Genomic DNA, 19,287 nt, shown 5'->3' on the forward strand with positions numbered 1-19,287 from the left:
TGGAAACACACACACACACACACGTAGGATGTCTCAGCTTTATCAACACATATTTTAACGGTGATGTATCTCTCGTATCTCTCGAAAAAGTTGTATCTCGATGCAATTTACGTCTCGTGTTGTCTGTTCCATATTTTCTGTTGTAACAAAGATTATTAAATTACGAAAAAATTTGGAATACGACACGCGACATGCAAGTATCAAAATACAAATAATAATGCACGACGGGATCCATATTTGTATTATTTAGAGGCTACGAGTGTGCACAGTTTAAAGCCCGTTTTAGACTATGCAATATTACGCAAGATTTGACGCAATTTAAAAAAAAAAATCAACTTTTGTTACTTGTTTGTTTATGATTAATGCAAGGTTGATCGCCTCGCTACTCGTCTCTGTATTATTCGTTTTGTTATATAGGTATGTTTCTATTGAATTGATAAAACAATTTCTTGCAAACACAAACCATCCCCTCACACAAAATGCAGACATTTTCACACGGGAATCAAGACGCGCGCTAGGTCGCGACCACAAATATCAGACTGGATATCCACTGGATGGTTATTAGAGACGCAGAAAATGGAGGAATGCCGTGCGTTATCGCACACCAACCCACAGTCTCCGGCCGAGCCCGAGAATGTACTCTAAAGTCGATACAGTGAATACCCCAAAGAAGGCGCATGCCGGTAGTGATTTCTCGAGTAGTTTCAAGTCATTCACGTAATTCGATTTCTCGAAAAAAAATCGTCCTTCCGTTTTGTTATTACGATTATTATACGATATTTCAATAATGTGATTAATACGAGCGCAGTAAGGGTAAAAGTATCAATTGTTATTATTAATATCACAGCCAACCAAACGCGCCAAAAAATAAACCACGATGCTAGGTTTGCAACCGGCGGATAAATATAAAAAATATAACTTTCGGCCTGGACGCGCGACAATGCGATAATAAACAGCGGACAATTTAAGTCGAAGAATGCGCGCGAGAAAACAACGCCGCGCGAATTTCTTCGCTGATCGCTAGATTGCAAAAGAGAGACGTCCAATGCCACGAGTATGAGGCGGGGTATCCTCTCGAGCGGAACAAACCGCTATTTTGCATTCAACTGATATTTCTGAGTCATCTCGACGCGAGAAAGACGAAACGCGTAACGAAATGCGTGAATTCCTTCGAATTACAAAGATTACGAAAATCTCCAGTATAAATATCGTCACGCAACTCGTACGCGAGAAGAAGAACGCGGGAGAAGAGCGAACGTTCACTTTTGATTTTTCGTTTACGTGATTGATTTAGCACGAGCAATTACAAGAGAAAGAGGAAACTACTTACGTACGGCGGCACGTAAGGCACCTCCCGCGCGTGAAAAAAACGCGAGGAGGTCGATTTATTTATGGCGCGGCGTCACACAATGCAATTACAAACAACGAATTTAACTTCTCACCCGCACAAAATCCGTACGAATGCGCGAAATGCCGTGCGCGCAAAAAATGACGCCTCACGCGCCACAAATTTTTCTGATAAGCCTACCCGGGCCTGCCCGCAACCTCCGTCTTTTTACCCCGCCTTGCCCCGTCTTGCTCTCCCCTTTCTTCCTCTTTCCTTTCCTTTACGGAACGTGTTCTACGCGCCTGCACGCTATATACGCATATAACGTACCTACACTCCGGACTGTCGCGCAAGAGTTGCTCGACCGGCACATTCTTTTTCTCTTTCACCTTCTCTCTTCGTCTTTCTCTCTCTTTCCCTTCGCCTCTCGAGCGGTCCTCATTTCTAGCACGGCCCTGGTTTGCACTCGGACTGCACTCCGATGGACCCAGCTTCTCGCCCACAGCACGTACGCGCGTGTCATATCCCGCGTAACCGACTTGGCGCGATTTTTCATTCTTCTTTCCGTTTAGAAATTGCATAATTTAATCTTCCAATTTTGCAAAAAGAAACCAATTCACGAAATTTGTTAATCATCGCACTTTATTACAAGTTACGCTGTTAAAGGTATCCCAGTTCGATTGTTTAACAATTGACGCAATTTTTTTGGAGAGAGCGCGCCTGTAGATTTAAAGCGATCCCCGAATCTCTTTCTGCTCTCGTGGAGCACTCGGATAACGAGAGTCATATCCCACGTAATCGAAGGAGACACGCGTATCGCCAGCTATGTCGCTCGCTAGTTCACCGCTACGTGTAATTGACTCGCGACTTTCTCCTTCGGAAGCGTGATATCCAGCTGCCTACCCGACAAAAGGACCAAGATCCCAGATCCGTTCCTCACTCGCTCGTTTTTCAGAGTAAATATCCGGTTTTGTTAAATTAATAAATAATTTAATAATTTAATTTTATTAAATTACGAGAGCGAAACTCTCAATATTTGCTAGAATTTGTTAAAAACTCGAAAATATTACATTGCCGCATCCTCAAAATCGGCCGAAAATATTTTTCTGCATCGCTGAAAATTTCATTTACGCAAACAGTTGCGTTTGACCGTCTATATAGCGCAAGATGTTTATAAAAAATATCTCATGTGTTATACTCCGCGCGCGCAAATTCCCATCTCACCCAGTTTGCCGAGTTTTACACGAAAAAGCCAATAACTCGGCTCTTGTAAGAACGTAGGGCGCTTCCTGCTTTTCTTCCTCCTTTCTTCTGAGTCTACTCGGGCCGTCGTCAATTACGGCTAAACTCGTTACAATCTCATTATATTCGCGCGCGTATCTCCTTATCTCCGCGGAACTTCACCCCCGGACGAGGGTAATGCTGGCGCGAGATTTTATATACCGCACGTGCATGCACACACAGGCACGGAGGGACACCCGTGCGCGTGCACACGCGGATATGTGTGTGTTGTATGTGTGCATGTATACGTATCGACGAGAATGTTCCGTTAAAAAATGAGCCCGTGCCGGTGCCACACGGCCATAACACGGCACGTAAAGTCAGTGGCGTAACCAGTAGCATCGGCGGTCTTCTTTCAATTAATAACGTGATCATAGGTTGTTAGAGGTTCCTTTGCCAGACAATCCTGACCTCCCTTCTCTCCGTCCTCTTTCTCTCTTTCTCGCTCTCCTCCTCCTTTATCCTCCTCTAGAGTTTCTCTCCATCTTCCCTCCTTGTTCCACTTCCACGCGCGCGTCACTCCACTTACTTTCTGCCTCGTTTTTCTTTTCTTACCGCGTTCTCATCGCCGTCCTCCTCGTCGCCCTTCTCTCTCTCTCTCTCTCTCTCTCTCTCTCTCTCTCTCTCTCTCCTCTGCGCTCTCCTCTTACACGCTCGCTTTGATCGCTCCTCCACTCGTACATAAATGCACACGGGGTGATCCAAAATCGCCGGATGTTCTTTGCTGGATGCCTTTCGTCGATCTCGCACTGACGTGTCTTTCATGAGAATGTCAACACTCTCGCGGTTTCCAAATTGTCCAACATTGAAAATGCCTTTTCAATATTTTGCATTTGACCACCTCAGTGGCTTCTGGCATTGAAAATGAGCTGGCTACGAAATGATATCCTCCCTGCGTCCAAGTTTAAATCGTCGCTTTAAGAGACTTTCCAATTGCAAATTTCGTTGTAGAGATGAAAAGTACATGTTATACAAAGAGAGAAACTATCGTTAAAGAGACTCCAATAATTACGGGTCACCCCGTACATATAGACGCACACGCGGGTACGTGTACGTACGCGCATCCCTTCTTTTACTCTTCCACGTAGTCGCACCTACGATCTTCTTATTCACGAGACACGTCGCGAATAAGAAGATCTCGGCGAGCGCATAATTTAGCGCGCGCGAGGAGAACGTGGCCGCGCAGGATGTCATTTTAATTATCCGATGATCGGCGGCGAGTGTATCGATCTGCGTGTTCCTCGATCTCTCGGACCGTTTATCTGCCGGAAATTAGTTTTCTTTCAATGCGTCGAGTGCTGCACGGAATCCGATTAATTTAGCAAAGTATTGTATAATCATCGTTACGATAAATGATTGACAGTTGAAATCACCTTCTCATTCTCATTATTGTTCTGCGTGAAACTGTTTCTAAAGATGTGCGATTAATGTCGCAAGTAGCTAGAAATAATCGCTAAATAACATTCAATAAGAAAACATTAACTAAATATAGTTTTCGAGATTCTGATGGCCTCCAACTTTCAACACGTTTTTAACAAATTTTAAACACAATGACAATACCTCATTTGATTAATATTGTCATAGAAGTTAAACAAATTCTCACGTGAAGACGAGACAAAGGCAAAACGAGCAGACGTTTTGAGGAAGAAACAGAGAGAGAGAGAGAGAGAGAGAGAGAGAGAGAGGGGGGGAGATCGCTAAAATCGCTAAATTAGAATTTAATCTAATCTATTCGCTAAATTTAAATTTAATAATTAGAATTTAAGAGGATAGCTTGAGAAAAAATGCCTCTTTGCCGGACATTGTCGCAAAAATACGCGAAAGAAATTTCATATGAATTCGCAACCGATATTGCTATAAAACAAACTGGTTTCCGAGAACTTTCTGAGAGGGACAGAAATGTTTCTCCGTCGTCATCCCAAATATCCCAATTGCAGCATACCTCCACGTTCTGCATCAGAAAAATTTCTTTATAGGTGTACGGAAAATCAGAATAAACATTCAGTTTCGATTGAAGACCATACGCATCTCGGAGGTGGACGCTGCTACCGATCTCCTGGTGTTGGGGCCCATTTTCCCGTGACATATTCCACGTGTAACGGATACTTGAGCCGCGCGTTGCGGCCTGCCGCGACATCTCGTCCGTTCAATGGACCCCGTCGGTCAGGGCCGCGCAATCGCGAGAGTCGTTCTTTGGCACACTCGCACTCTCGGGAGTGCGAGGGCAGGGAAGACTATGGGGACGGCGAGAAAAACAAAGCGGGCCCCGTAGGCGAGAGACCGCAGCGGAAACTTAGAAGGCTTCCTCGTCAGCCTGTCCTCTGCTCCCCCGTTCCCCCTGTCTCCTGTCTTCGCGCTCGCTCAGCTCCTCCTTTTTTAATTGCATCCTCAAGACACGGCGGAAAAAAAGTCGCTGCAATATCCCATATGCACGAAGGTGCATCGTCCCCGAACGAGCCTCTTTGACAACCTTAGACCTCTCTACCAACGCTAAAGATATCTCCTCCCAGCTTACCACTTACTTGCTCGTTCTCTCGACGAGACCTTCCTTACTCACGACTTGGGAGATGAGATAGAGCCTATCCCCTAACCTTCTTCTTCGTATCCTTATAATGGTTTTGCTTTGTCTCTGGGCATCCAACACTTTCGTTATTATTAACAAACTATTTTAACGTTAATTAACGTTCGTTCAAAAGTGTCATCGAAACTTGTTGAATCTCTCTTGCACTTTGGTATTATAAGGTAGGAGGTGCCGGATCCGGGAGCAAAATCGATCGAAATTGCAATGACGACAGTGGGAACGCGATGATTCGCGGGAAGAGCCAAGTTCAAGGACACCGGGCCCGGATTCCTCCTCTTTCATCGTCGCCTGTCAGACTCTGCGCGATGGACGCAAATTAATATGCTTGGCCCTCCTGTGACACAATGTTGCAAACGATGCGATCAGCACGTAGGTACCTGACTGGCCAGGTTCGTCGATCGGCGTGCATAAGATATGACGACATTGTGACTTTACCCGTGTCCTGACAAAGTCGCAAATTCACGTTATCGATCGTCGACGATGTCAGCGGACTGGCCTCAAAGATATTTTTGTCCTCTTATTTGGACGCGTATTCTGGTACACGCGATAATCCGATCGAGGGCCGATGCCACACGAATTTGGATCTCGTGCACGAGCGATGCATCATATCTTTGAAAAGTCAAACTCATCGAGACGGAAAACAAACGATGATTATTATTACACGATCCTGTGCTCTTCTGTTAAATGGAAATTTCTCATTTTCTTCTAGTTTCTCTTTATAAGTTTTCAATTCGATTAATATTGAGTTATAACCATGGGCGCCCGCAGAAAAAAAATTCAAGAGGGGGCAAAACCTTAAGATTCCTCTAAAGATAGGAAACTCAAATAAAAAACAAAAGGAAAATTTTCATTTCGAAATTATATCAGATATATAATTTATGTGTATTATTTATTTATGAAATTTCTTTTCTTTTCTTCTCGTTTTTTGTTTATGATTTAGAATTTTAACGTTGCAATTTTCCAATTTCAGGGGAGAGGCAACTACCTCTCCTTGTCCCTCCCTCCGGGCGCCCATGGTTATAATTATAACATATATTCGTACCATTTATTTAGCAGTTTTAACAACAAATATGTGTCGCTCAACTATTATTAAAAACTAAAAAAAGACAGAACGAATAACATGTTACAACCCAATAAATCCTGCGACTATAAATAAGTCTCAGAGATGCGTTTCAATATTTTTTTGGTCGCGAGAGAATTTCCTGTATTACTGTATGAGAGCGTTTATAGATGAAACGCAGATTTGTAGATGAGGCATCACGAGATATTCTGTACGGGCGATACGACAGAGTAGTACGATTGATGGGAAGAGTTCGCTCGTGGCATCCGTCAGATAAATTACATGACGTGCGATGTCAAGCATTCTGACTTACTATCTCGTATCCTATTGAGTGACAGTTCGTAGTAGACGGGGAAACAAAGCTATTAGTCCTAAGCACCATGAATATACATCTTGTTGCTCCACACGGATGTGTTATACGGGGTTACATTCCCATCCTTTAAATGGCCTACAGGATCTGTGCTGGCGGCAAATCGTTATTAAGTTATGGCATGTCAAAGCTTCAATATTCTTTCTCTCGCCGAAAATGTATCTCGCCTTTATCAACTCACCATTTATTCAAAGAATCAACTAGAGAATAAGTGATCAAAATTCCACTTCTCTCTTCTTTTTCCGACAACGTGAACTCAAAATTGCGGATTCGCTACGTTGATCGAAGTTTATCAAATTCTGCTATTCAGAGCATTGTAAAGTTTCACGAATTTTCTTGAAAAATGATTCATTGAGAGATTGAACTGACTCAATCAATCAGTTAAAAAGTACGATTCTGTGATTGTTGACGCGCTCGTCCGCGCGCGTAATAATCGTGCGATAATTACGTCACAATAACGCTGCATCGTTGCATGCTCGCATCGTTCACGATGCGCGACTTGCAACCGCGAAGCGTGAAGCAACTATTAACAGATACACATCGCGGAATTTCAAACGTTATGCGAGGCGGCCATGCGGGAAGTGGAAAATCGTGTGATAATTGCACCGATTGTAGTACGTGTTTTCTTCACAAATCTCCGACTCTCTTGATAATTATCGTTGTATCAATTTAAGTGCAATCTTTTATGTATGTCGTGCATGCTAAGAATTGAGATAGAATTTTTATCCGAATGTAATCATTTGACTGTTTTGCGTCTCTGAATAGTTTGATTTCACATCTAATCATGTGTGTGCCTGCATCGAATGTGATAAAAGAGCAAATAAAAGACGAAAATCACGTAAGAGCTAAGAGCAAAGTCTTAGAAAAATTGACCACTGCAATTGATCTCAGCCTAGACTTATTCAGGATTAATAATATCTGTCGAATCTCGTGGAATTTTAAGCCGTTTGTTAAAAGCCATGAGCCGAAAAAATGTCGGGGAACATCGAGCTTTGCAGATAACATCTTCCGCGATCATATTCCCATATATATTTTTCATCTTGGACTCTCGGATTTCTCCGCGTGTCATATGGAACCCGGGAGAAAAGCGACTATTAGTAGATACATATCTTATTGTCTCCGGATGTTATACGGAATTATGGTGTACCCTTTAAATTTCTCTCTCTCTCCTTTCTCTCGTTCTCTTTCTCGGTCGCCGTCGCCGTTGTCGTCGTCATCGTCGTCATCGTCGTGGGTCATGTGGGCCCCCACGAAGACACGTTATTAATCGGTCGATGTCAGTGGTTCGACCCCTCATAGAGAACCTATAGGACCCCGTTCGGTAAAAGGGACAGGGCTCTCTCCCTCTCTCCCCCTCTCTCATTCTCTCGAAGAGTATCAGCCTGTGCGATGCATGCCTTGCAAAGCGGGAGAGAGGGGCAGAGGAACGAAGCTGGCGGACCCAGGAGCGATGGGACGGAGCGGGCTCCAGAAGAATGGGACTCACTTCGTGCATGACCCAAAGAAACCCCCGCTGAGCGACTCGATCCGATCCGCTGATCCCCGACCGCGCTGACGCAGATACCATCTTTCCTTGCACTCCGAATACTTCTCTCCGGGCGTTTCTTACCGCCCATATACCGCGCTCTCGCGTCACATCGAAGGAGCAGAGCGAGGAGCGCGAGTGAACAAGATGAAGGGAGAGTATAGCAAAAACTAGAGAGAGAGAGAGAGAGAGAGAGAGAGAGAGAAGGAATTGCGATTGTAACCGAGAGACAGCTATATGATCGTACTGATTTGTCTGCTTATTGTTGCCGTCTCCTTGCTCGTCGCTCGTTGTTCCCTCTTACTCGCGTCGATGATGCCGACAACGCGAGAAAAAGGCAGGTCATACAACTTGGACAAACTGATTTCAGCCAAAGCTGCAGTCTCAACAGATCTTTCGCAATGAAATTTGATGCAGCCCTCGGTGATTTCAATGCCAGAGACGTAGTCTGCATGCGAACCTAACCGAATCCAAAATCGAATTTCATAAATTTAAGATTGATGACTTTTGGTATTAGAAACAATAAAAGAACATAATTAAATGTAACGCTAATTTGTTCATTAGTTTCGTCTTTTTAACAGTTTTTTGTCTCTTTTATAACATCTATAATTCCATGATAGATAAGTTCTTGCTCGATACAATCAGATTCGAGACTACATTGCGATGATCTACATTAATCAACTCTAAATTAGTGAATTGTAACATCTTTCTTGATTATTATCATGCGCATAATCTAGTACTAGAGAGAAGGAAAATGAGTTAATTAGAATTACTGCCAATTCCGACAATTGCTAACGCAATCGCGATCTCAAATGGTGGTTTCGCGAGTAGTAATTAGGAAGTTGCGATAATTAATAAGTTTATCCCTTTAGATCAAATTAGGATAGCAAGTTTAAAAACTTCGAACCATTGATTGTTAAGTCTTTCTAGGTTAGTAGTTTATACAATCAACAAATGATTTATTACATGTCATATAAATGAGAAATTTCAGGAAATAAATTACATAGTGTAATTTTCAGATTTATATTTTCGTATTTATAAATGAATACTTACATAAAAATGCGTTGTGCATGGAATATAATATTTTTCAATACGCCGATAACCCTTCTGAATGATTCGAGATCAAACTCGCATGAAAATAAATGACAAGAGAAGCGGAAAAAGTTTGAGATAGTTTTACGGTCAATTAGACAAGCGCTAATTAGTGCTCGATGATTTAAAATCATTTATAATTAATTATAAAATAAGAACCGTTTAATAAGGTACAAAAGACGCCGAGGAATCATAACCAAGCGCGTTATTTACGAGGCAGAGGTCTGCCTGAAATAAATATCGGTTTGCTTAGCACACAGGGGTATCATGCATGGGTGGCGAACAAACGGTTCACACAATAATCGGCGGCGTTATCGTATCATTACGAGATAAGGCCAATCTTACGGATCGTGTGAACCGTGTCGGAAAGTTAAGATACGTCGCGGCCATTTAACACGGGGCTGTCGATAGCCGCTATTAATGACGACAGCGGGCCCTCCTATAATTATCGACGACAACGTTGTCGTAATGGTGGACCAGCTTGAGCGAGCGTTGCATAAATTTACCTCGTCGAACAGCATCGGTATTCCTGGCTCTGCGTACGCGTGAATACATTAGGCGAATGAGCTCAATCTCGGGCCCGTTATCGATATCTCTTATCGTATCGATTTTTACCAACATTGCCGGCTTGCCCGTAACATTTATTGACTCGACGTTCGACTTGGGAGATTGCGAAAGATCTACTACGCGTTCGTTCTTTTGAAAAACAACCCAGAACTGTGACTTGACGAGCAAGTTTTGCCAAATATATTCAGTTAATTGTATTTATGACACGTGTACAGAGTACGATCCTTGATTTATGACGATCTAGAGAAAATAAATAACATTTTTCTAAAAGTAAATCTTATGAACGTTGCTTCAAAATTGCGAAATCAAGTGACATTATCGATGATCCTTTTTGTAGGAAGATCACCCAGAAGCTGAAGATTCCAACTGTTGTTACATCATACCAAAACGCTGTTTTACCGATGACGTTACGAGCGCGCCTAGACATTTAAGAGCAATAATCGATGGTAACCACTCCATCAGTGACAAGAAGTTCCGACTAATTACTGAGAAGACAGATGCACGCACCTTCGTATCGCCTATTACATAAAAGCTTCCTACCTGAGAAATGCTCGCGTATTTATTCGTCGATTGGATTATGCATACATGAGACTTACCGCGTTTCGTGTCATCGAGTGATTGTAAAAGGAAAAACGCTTCGCGCCTTTCTCCCGTGCGAAACAGATCATTCAAGCGAATATTATATTTCCATTAAATTCGTATTTTCTTCGAGTTTATGAGCGCGCATGTCAACCATACAGTTACACGTGCGCGGGATGAAAGAATGCAATTATCAATCATCCACGAATTTCTTTAAACTAGCCACATTTTAAAAGTTTTTTTAATTTTTTTATCATAGATATTTATCATGATTAAATATATTGATTGTCTCATCACGTCTCTCGGTATTATTATTTTCACATTACGTTTTCGAATAATTTGATCAATGTTCTTCCCGCTTTTCGACATACTGGCTACCGATAGTCACATAAACCATGGTTGCCGTTGACGTGACTGAGAACTTAATGAAATGAGGCATGCACAAGCGGGATCGAAAAGCTAACTTTCTCACGAGTGTTCGCATGCATACCGTGACTTCGACTCCGTAACGACCTTCGTACGTCTGTCTCGTTCGATTTTACATGTAATTTTACACATCTGCAGCGTCGACCAAACTGTTCACATCAAATATTATGTTTGGATAAATTGGTTTGGGTCTCAAAACCTCTTAAAATTGCAGCATCTATCTCTTTCAACATATTCAATAATAGGAATTTGTTTTTATATAAGTATTAGCAAAAGTAAATGCATAATAATAGACATGTGCACGAGCTTTTGTTATATATTACCATAGTTTGGTTTTAATTTTTTTTGCGACACATATCCTTAAGGAACCGATTCAGATCGTTACGAGAGAAAAAACACGATGCTTTCCCAGGACAATGTTTTCCGAACGTTCCTCCCCAGCCGACAATCCCGTCGTTATCGTCGAGTCACCGATGACTCAATCATCGGAGCCGATCATACCAGAATGACCAATGACCTCAAGACGAACCACTTTTAATCGTCGTACCCTCTTCTTGCCGCAGGTACGCGTGACGGTGCTGGACAAGAACGACGTGGCACCGACGTGGGGCCCGGGGCCGTGGAAATTTAAAATTTCCGAGGAGGCACCGCCCAATACCGTCGTCACGGTGCTCAAGGCCTATGATCCAGACACCATTGGTACTTTGACCTATACCCTGCTGTCGGAGCATCATCATCCTGGCAATAGCGGCGAGGCCGCAGACGACAACAATGAGACGCAGAGTCACTTTAAACTGCATCCAACCACCGGCCAGCTGAGACTCGCCGGGGCCCTCGATAGGGAAACAAAGGAGAGATACGTGTTGAAGGTGCGCGCCGACGATGGTCTGCAACATCGGGACATTGTTCTTAATGTACAGGTGAGATCGACGTATGTGTATGTAGTATATAGGGTCGTATATGTACATTAATACGCACCGATTAAAGTGCCTGTCGTACACTCAAATGCGAGAACGTCGTGTACGTACAAATCGTCGATGCTGCTGCTACCGTCGCGTATTCTAAGGGCAATTAAACGTTATTGCCGTGAGAGATTATTGGGTTCATTGTCGCAGCATTCGTTTTATCTCGACGCAAAATGGAGACATCTTTTGGGGAAATACAAATTTGCTACAAAAGACATTTTCATGTTAATCGCTTGATTCTCGCAGAGAAGAATGGATGAAACTGGATAATAGGAAACGGTCATTCTCTTTGAACGCACCGCGAGATATCTAAAATGGCAACAGTTTCTAGTCTTGGAGAGCGCCGCCGCCGGGACAAAGACCCAAGAGAGAGTCCGATTGTGTTCCCAAGTATCGAAACGCTCAATACGAGCGAGGAGTCAAATCGATAATGCATTAGACACGTTCCCGTGCCTAAAGGTCGCCGACGACTTCCTACCATATAACTGTAATCTATTGCTTCATATTGATTCCTTCTCGCAGTTTAAATAATAAGTCAGCGCTCGTGATGGAACTCGATTGTCGTATATAAGCGAACGAACTCAATGGCATCGGCTCATTCTTCCTCGGTAGAAGAATCATCGCGAGAGAGAAAAACGAATGGTCTTTCGGAATAAAGAATCTCGTGGCGAAAAGTGTCATTATCTCATATGATGAAACCAATTAACAGTCAATTTCAAAACGGTCAATCGCCGTTCCAATAAACGAAAGAACTCACAATCAGTCTTGATGGTGAATTAGTTAAACAATGAATTGCACTCTGGCACTGCGCGCTATTTCTCGTGGGTAAAAAAAATCGCAGATGGATCTGATATTTGTCAATTAATGGCGGTAATCAGACGAAAATGTCGATGGAGCGAGGTACGGTTATAATGCCGTACGCATAAGTCAATGTTGTTTATCGTAACAAGCGATCTCGAGCAGAACAATGTTACGCTATTGCGTAGCCGCGCAGATATCACCCGGAAGATAAATCCGCGATTGCTCGCCGACCCACCATGCGAATAGCGCATAGTTGCTGTACACGTGCATACGACAATAGCCCCAACCATCTCTCATCGCCTCAACGAGAGAGCTTGTTTCTGTTTCTGTGTGCAAACTGTTTGCACACAGAAACAGTATTATTTTTTCTATCAGCGACTTTGACTCTCTTTATATATCGTTGTGTATTTCCAAGTGCCGCGAGCACTAGCGCGGATCCTGATGTCGATAATGGGGGAGGGGAGGGTTTTGACAAAATTATTTGATTTAATATTTTTCTTAGTATCACGTATTTTCTTCCTAGATTTTTCAAACAAATTCAGCAAGACTGATTTCTTTATTTCGAAGGGGGGTTTTAACCCGAAACCGCCCGCGCCGCCTCCCCAAGATCCGCCAGTGGTCGCAAGTGTTTCACGTGATCTGAGAATGACAGAATAGTTGAGATTATACGTTTAATTCAACCTAAAGAATATGCAAGAGACATTGAAAGCGTTACCAAAAGTGTGTTGAAAATGATATTTTCAACACCGACGCCATTTATTATCACTACCAATCGAGAGCCGTCCTTTTCGATCGCGCGTTTCACCGCTGCCGCGACGATCGATCACAATGAGCGCATTGTTACATGGATAAATAGCCGTGGGGCTCTGAGAATGTTTTCTCATCCTGGGACTACTGCGCTCGCAAGAAGAGCGAGATACGATAATTCAAAGAGACGAGTGAGACAGGGGCAGTGCGGCGCGAATATTTCCGGTGGCGGCCTGTTTATCCAAGAATGACGTTGAGTGCGCGCGATTCAAGCCGATTTTATTCCCCCGAGAGAGTGTTTATTTTAAGATCGCACGTAGCCGACTTCCGGGTCTATTAAGAGGTGCGCATGTACGCTCCTGCTTTTACGAGGGTTGAAAGGGGACGTTCGAAATGAAAGCAACTCACTGTGTCTTCTGAAGCGGTCCAAAGAGAAAGAGTCGACGGGGAGAACTCTTGGGAAACAAAAAGACGCGGACATTTATTTCGCAGAGAATGGCCTTTAAATAGCAGCAGACAACAAACAACGCTTGCGTAGAAGAATTGTACAATATTTTGTACTAGAAACTATTACTGCTACTTCTTCACGTGATAATTTACGTAATAATTAGTAAAAAAAACTATTGGTTTTTCGCAGGTGACCGATACTAACGACAACGCGCCGACCTTCCAAAGCACTGCCTATTCATTTGACGTTCCGGAGAACGTGCCGAGAGGCAGTCGCGTTGGCCAGGTTGTTGCGACGGACGCCGATGCCGACGGACCCAACAGCCAGCTGAGCTACGTGCTCATCTCCGACTGGGCGAACGATGTGTTCTCGCTGAATCCGAGCACCGGCGTGTTCACGCTTACCGCCAGTCTCGATTATGAACAGGTTGGTATCGAGAGGAAGATCATACGCTGTGCCATTAACCGTATCAAAAGTCAAGAACATATATTTTCTCTTTATATAAATAATTGTCCTCGGTAATTGATCATGCATCGTTTCTGCATAAAACGAAAGCTCTTGATAAATTATTTAAATTCTAAATCGTTTACGAATCGAAATGATAATAATAAAAACGTGTAAATAATTTCGGAGACGTAAGCCAGAGAGGCATATGGACACATCGCGGGTCTGATGATCACGACTGGATACGAAAGGATCGACAGCAGCCTATCGAGATAAATTCCCGTTCGGATCAATCGGAACTAAAAGACGCACAGATATAACGCTAAAACGCGTCGGTTGCCCGAGGCAGCGATTATAACCACGAACACGCCTCTACATTCGAGCATCCGAGCACGTCTTATTATATTACCTGAAGCAGAAGGCAACGCTAGAATTTAGGGTTTAACAGCTATACCAGTCGGACAGATCGATGAACAGACAGTCTTTAATGGCGGTCTTCTCCGATGCTGCGTTTCGTAGACAAGCCATATTTAGCCAGTACTTTTGGCCACTTATACTTCAGTAGCAGACTGCACCAATAGCGTAACTGATTGTGAGATTCGATGGAAAAAAAATGTAAAAAAAGTTTCATACAATCTCGTTAATGAAATTATAAAGGGAACCTGACCGTCAATACGAGAAGATCTTCAACTGTTTCTCTTCTTTTCATCAGTTTTCGATGGAAAAATTCATGTTTCAATACAATGAAATAAAAATTTCCTTTGTTCTCGGTATTTCTTTATGCTACTTCTAATTCTAATTTGAAATATAAGTACTTGTACCGAGCTTTGATTTTGTTAACGTAATTACTTTCTCTTCATTTGTTATTTAGTTTTGCTTTACCTCAAGTACACATTAATGTGTCCTATGTTAATTAATGGCAATATTAATGAACAATACGCTACTGACCCTTATTTCCATGCGATACATGTCTACGCCATTGTTTTACGTTTTACGACACGTGGGCGTATGAGAGCACGACGAAAGTTGGTGTTGGTTGAAAGACGAAAGAAAAAATGAAAAAGAGTATAAACGAAAGAAACGGGATAAGGATAGCGCTTGTAGTAACTTCTCATCAGCGTAATACCCTTCTAGATGCCGTTACCTATGAGACCTATGAAACGTAGGTATGCGAAATGCACCGGAAACATATAAACAGCACGATGCTTGCCAAAACTGACACTTGAGTTGTTGCGAAACAATTAAGAGCGCGACTCAAGTACGTAAAGTGCAAAATTATTATGTATTTCGTAGCTTTTTTTCGGAAATGATTTCTTTTTCTAAAAAATTATAAGAATTTCGAATTAAGAATTTCGATTATTAAAGAAGATTAGAAAAATGCATTTTATGCTTCGTTACCCAGGTACAACATTATATCCTCGTCGTGCAAGCAACGGATGGTGGCATACCGCCGCTTTCGTCCACGGTGACGGTGTACTGCAACGTCGTCGATTTGAATGATAACGCACCAATCTTCGAAACGGGGCCACACGCGGCCGACATCGCGGAGAATGCGACTGTCGGCACCCCTGTACTCACTGTGACCGCTCAGGATCTGGATTCGGGTGACAACGGCAGGATCGTCTATGCCATCGCAGGCGGCGACGAGGACGGTGACTTCGGGGTGGCGCTCAACGGCACTCTTTTTACGCGTCAACCCCTCGACCGCGAACGGAAACCGCTTTACAATCTGGTGTTAAGCGCTACTGACAGTCCGTTACCGCCGGCTCGACCGCTATCGTCCACGGTGCAGGTTGGTGAACCCTACTTTAAGCATTAAAACTATCTGCTTGCGCTTTTCTCAATGAATGATTAATGATTACATACGTCAATGATTAAAATCTGATCTTCCTACTTTTGAATTTTGTGACATACATTTTGAATTATCTTTCGAACGATGCAGGTGACCGTCGTGTTACTGGACGTGAACGACATGTCACCGGAGTTCATATCGCCCACGAAAATTTCTACAATCGAGAATGCGCCGAGCAACACGGTGGTGATGGCCATAAAGGCCGTCGATCGAGATGAAGGTCGGAATGGCTACGTCGAGTACTCGCTGGAGAACGACAGCAACCCGCCGTTCATCCTAGGACCGGTGGACGGATTACTGCGCGTTTCCGGGCCGCTGGACCGCGAGCAGAGATCAAACTACACCCTGAAAGTTACTGCCAAGGATCGCGGCGAGCCACCGAGATCGTCGGTGACCACCGTTACCGTTACGGTGCTCGACGAGAACGACAACTCGCCGGTATTCGATCCGAGACAGTACTCGGCCACCGTCGCCGAGAACGCCAGCATCGGCGCCAGCGTGTTACAGGTCAGTGCGGTCGCAAAAGCTACCGACTTAGAGTCAATCGAATGAAACAACAGAGATATAGTTATTGCTATAATAATCCGTCATTGTTGTCATGTAACTAGGTGTCGGCGATGGACCGCGATGAGGGCGCGAATGGCAGGGTGCGGTACAGTATCACGGCGGGGGATGGTAATCGGGATTTCACAATCTCGGAGGACGGTGGTGTGATCCGAGTAGCGAAGAATCTGAATTTTGAGCGTAAATCACGGTACCACCTGACAATCCGTGGCGAGGATTGCGCAGCGGAAGTCGGTGAAGCACCGCGCATCGACACCGCTCAAGTTACCATCACCGTGCTGGATATCAACGACAACGCGCCAGTCTTCCTCGATTCGCCCTATTTGGCGCACGTTATAGAGAACATGGTACCACCGGGTGGTTTTGTCGTCCAGGTGATTATTTGATTATTCGATTATTCGAATCAACTAAATATTTTTTTGCTATTTCATCTGAGATATTTTATACATCTTAAAAAGTCGACTTGATTGTAATCATTTTCAAATCAGGTCAAAGCGTACGACGCAGACACGCCGCCGTACAACGATCAAGTGAGATACTTTCTCAAAGAGGGTGACACGGATCTGTTTCGCATAAACGCGAGTACCGGCGATATATCGCTTCTTCGCCCTCTGGATAGAGAATTAGTCCCCGAGTACACGCTCACTCTAGTGGCCATGGATACTGGTAAGTTAAAAAAAATATATTCGACACAGAGAACTACGTTAAGTTGCATCGTAGTTTATGAAAGTTTGTGCAAATTAATAAAAATTAATAAAAAAATTATTAACAAATCGCGAAACAAAGAGCACTAAACTATTCATTTACTAGCTTTTTCAAGATATGCAGAGTTTGCTATTTGTAACTTGTAAAAATCCTATCGTACAGCATCGTGCACGACTTTAATCCGATCGCTATTACTCGTAACGATTCGCGCTGATTCCCTATGCAAGCCTTATCGCCGGCCGTTCATCAACCGATGATCCGCCGAAATGTCATCCCGCGAGCAGCGAACTCTTCACGAGACATAGACGAGAAACGTTAGACGATGTACGCGGTGGGTTTAAGTAATAAGCGGTAATATACAAATTGGATATAAATTTGTGGGTTGTTCGATGAGATTCTTTAAGCGGTGGGCAGTTCCTCCCTCTTAAACCTTCTATTTTTCTTCCTCTTAGAAGCCGGTAGTCCTTCCCCGGTCCCTCCCCGGTCTTCGCCCTTCTGTCTCCCTTCCTGCCCCGCCTCCGATCGCGGTGGCTCGATGGCCCAATCGGTCCTCGGCGAGGTAGACAAGCCCGCAGAGTTATGACGCGCGATTATGATAATCGGTCTCGAATGCCTTCCTCCCTGCCTTGGTGCTGCTGCACTGTCCTCTTCTTCTCTCTCTCCTCCTGCTCTCTCGTTTCACCGCGGGCCTTATTCCCTCTCCCTCCCTCCCTCTTCACTTCCACACACACATACTTCGTTCTTTTCCACCACGCTGCCTCTGTCCCTCTTTCTCTTCCCTCTGCCCGTTTCTCTGCTTGGTGGAGAACTCGCGCGCGTTTCGGGGCTTTACTTTCCCTCCCCTCTGCCCGGAAAGAGCCATACCTCTTTCGGATGCTGCCTGCGCTCGCACATTATATTCTATTTTATTCATATATAACACGGCTATCGTATGCGCGTACACATTTTGTATTGCGTTTTCGTTTGTTGTTTTATTCGTTCCATATCCCACTTTTATGAAACGGTAAGCAAACTATAATTACTCGTTACGCAAAGCGAGTTTTCTTCGTCGTCGAGTGGCTCTTGGGAATGGCGTCGACTCTCGCGTCGATCCACGCCATTGTGTAGTGTAATATCGCGATTGTTATGCCGCTGCGTATTCTCTCGCCTTTTTCACATATTCTTATTTTCTTGCTTTTATCGGTCGTAATTGTATGCATACGCGTGTATCAGCCTCCGTTTCTTTCTGCCCTTCCCTCCTTCTCTCCTCTCTTCCTTTCTCTTATTCCTCGGCGGGAACTCTCTGCGTGATTAAACGGTGTACGTCCGTGCGGGCGCGTGGCCCTGGGCTACGCCAACGCTCACCGTATACACGTACACTCGTGTATACCCAGTGTGCAATCAAAGAAATCGAGCCTCCCCCCTCTCCCTCTCTCCCTCCCTCCCTCTCTCTCTCTCTCTCTCCCTCGGAGAATAATGGTGCATTTTAGGCGGCGCAATTAAGCCGCTGCGAGATTTTTCCGCGGCGCATTAACGTCGTTACTTCTGCTACCCCGATCTGTAAATCATAAGCGGTGGCACCGCTCGAGAACGCGTATGTCACATCTAAATTACCCAGACGTCATATTATTCCCGCGACATAGAAAAGTCACTTCCTCTATGATCCCAATTCCGTTGTGCTTTTCCGTTTATCGATCTGTATCCAGTCTCTCCCTTGTTTCGGCCAATCTCGCGACGATAATTCATGGAAGCAAGGATGTAAAAAGGTTTGCTGTATATATATATATACACAGCATAGTTTATTAAAAGTTTAAAACAATCATGGTCTCTTTACGCAAGTTTGGATTCCCCCAATAATATACTATAATTGAAATTATAGCTCCGGTTTACCTTCCGTTTAGACCGATACTTGCTAAATTTAGCAAAGTAATTGCGCCCCTGACCCAACTACGCTGTCATGACGTTGCAATTCGA

The 19,287-nt window shown here is 43.8% G+C and overlaps 1 protein-coding gene across 1 annotated transcript in view; it reads left to right on the top strand.

The window, feature by feature from the left end:
- LOC105285477 (cadherin-related tumor suppressor) overlaps positions 1-19,287 on the top strand; it is a 59,093-nt gene that overhangs the window by 28,932 nt on the left and 10,874 nt on the right. Inside the window, exons 2-7 of the mRNA XM_026971310.1 lie at positions 11,372-11,728; positions 13,959-14,195; positions 15,616-16,005; positions 16,156-16,572; positions 16,674-17,003; positions 17,118-17,295. Coding sequence (XP_026827111.1) covers positions 11,372-11,728; positions 13,959-14,195; positions 15,616-16,005; positions 16,156-16,572; positions 16,674-17,003; positions 17,118-17,295 — 1,909 coding nt within the window. The remainder of the gene's footprint in view (positions 1-11,371; positions 11,729-13,958; positions 14,196-15,615; positions 16,006-16,155; positions 16,573-16,673; positions 17,004-17,117; positions 17,296-19,287) is intronic.

This window comes from Ooceraea biroi, chromosome 7 (assembly GCF_003672135.1).
Source record: "Ooceraea biroi isolate clonal line C1 chromosome 7, Obir_v5.4, whole genome shotgun sequence".
Classification (NCBI taxonomy): domain Eukaryota; kingdom Metazoa; phylum Arthropoda; class Insecta; order Hymenoptera; family Formicidae; genus Ooceraea; species Ooceraea biroi.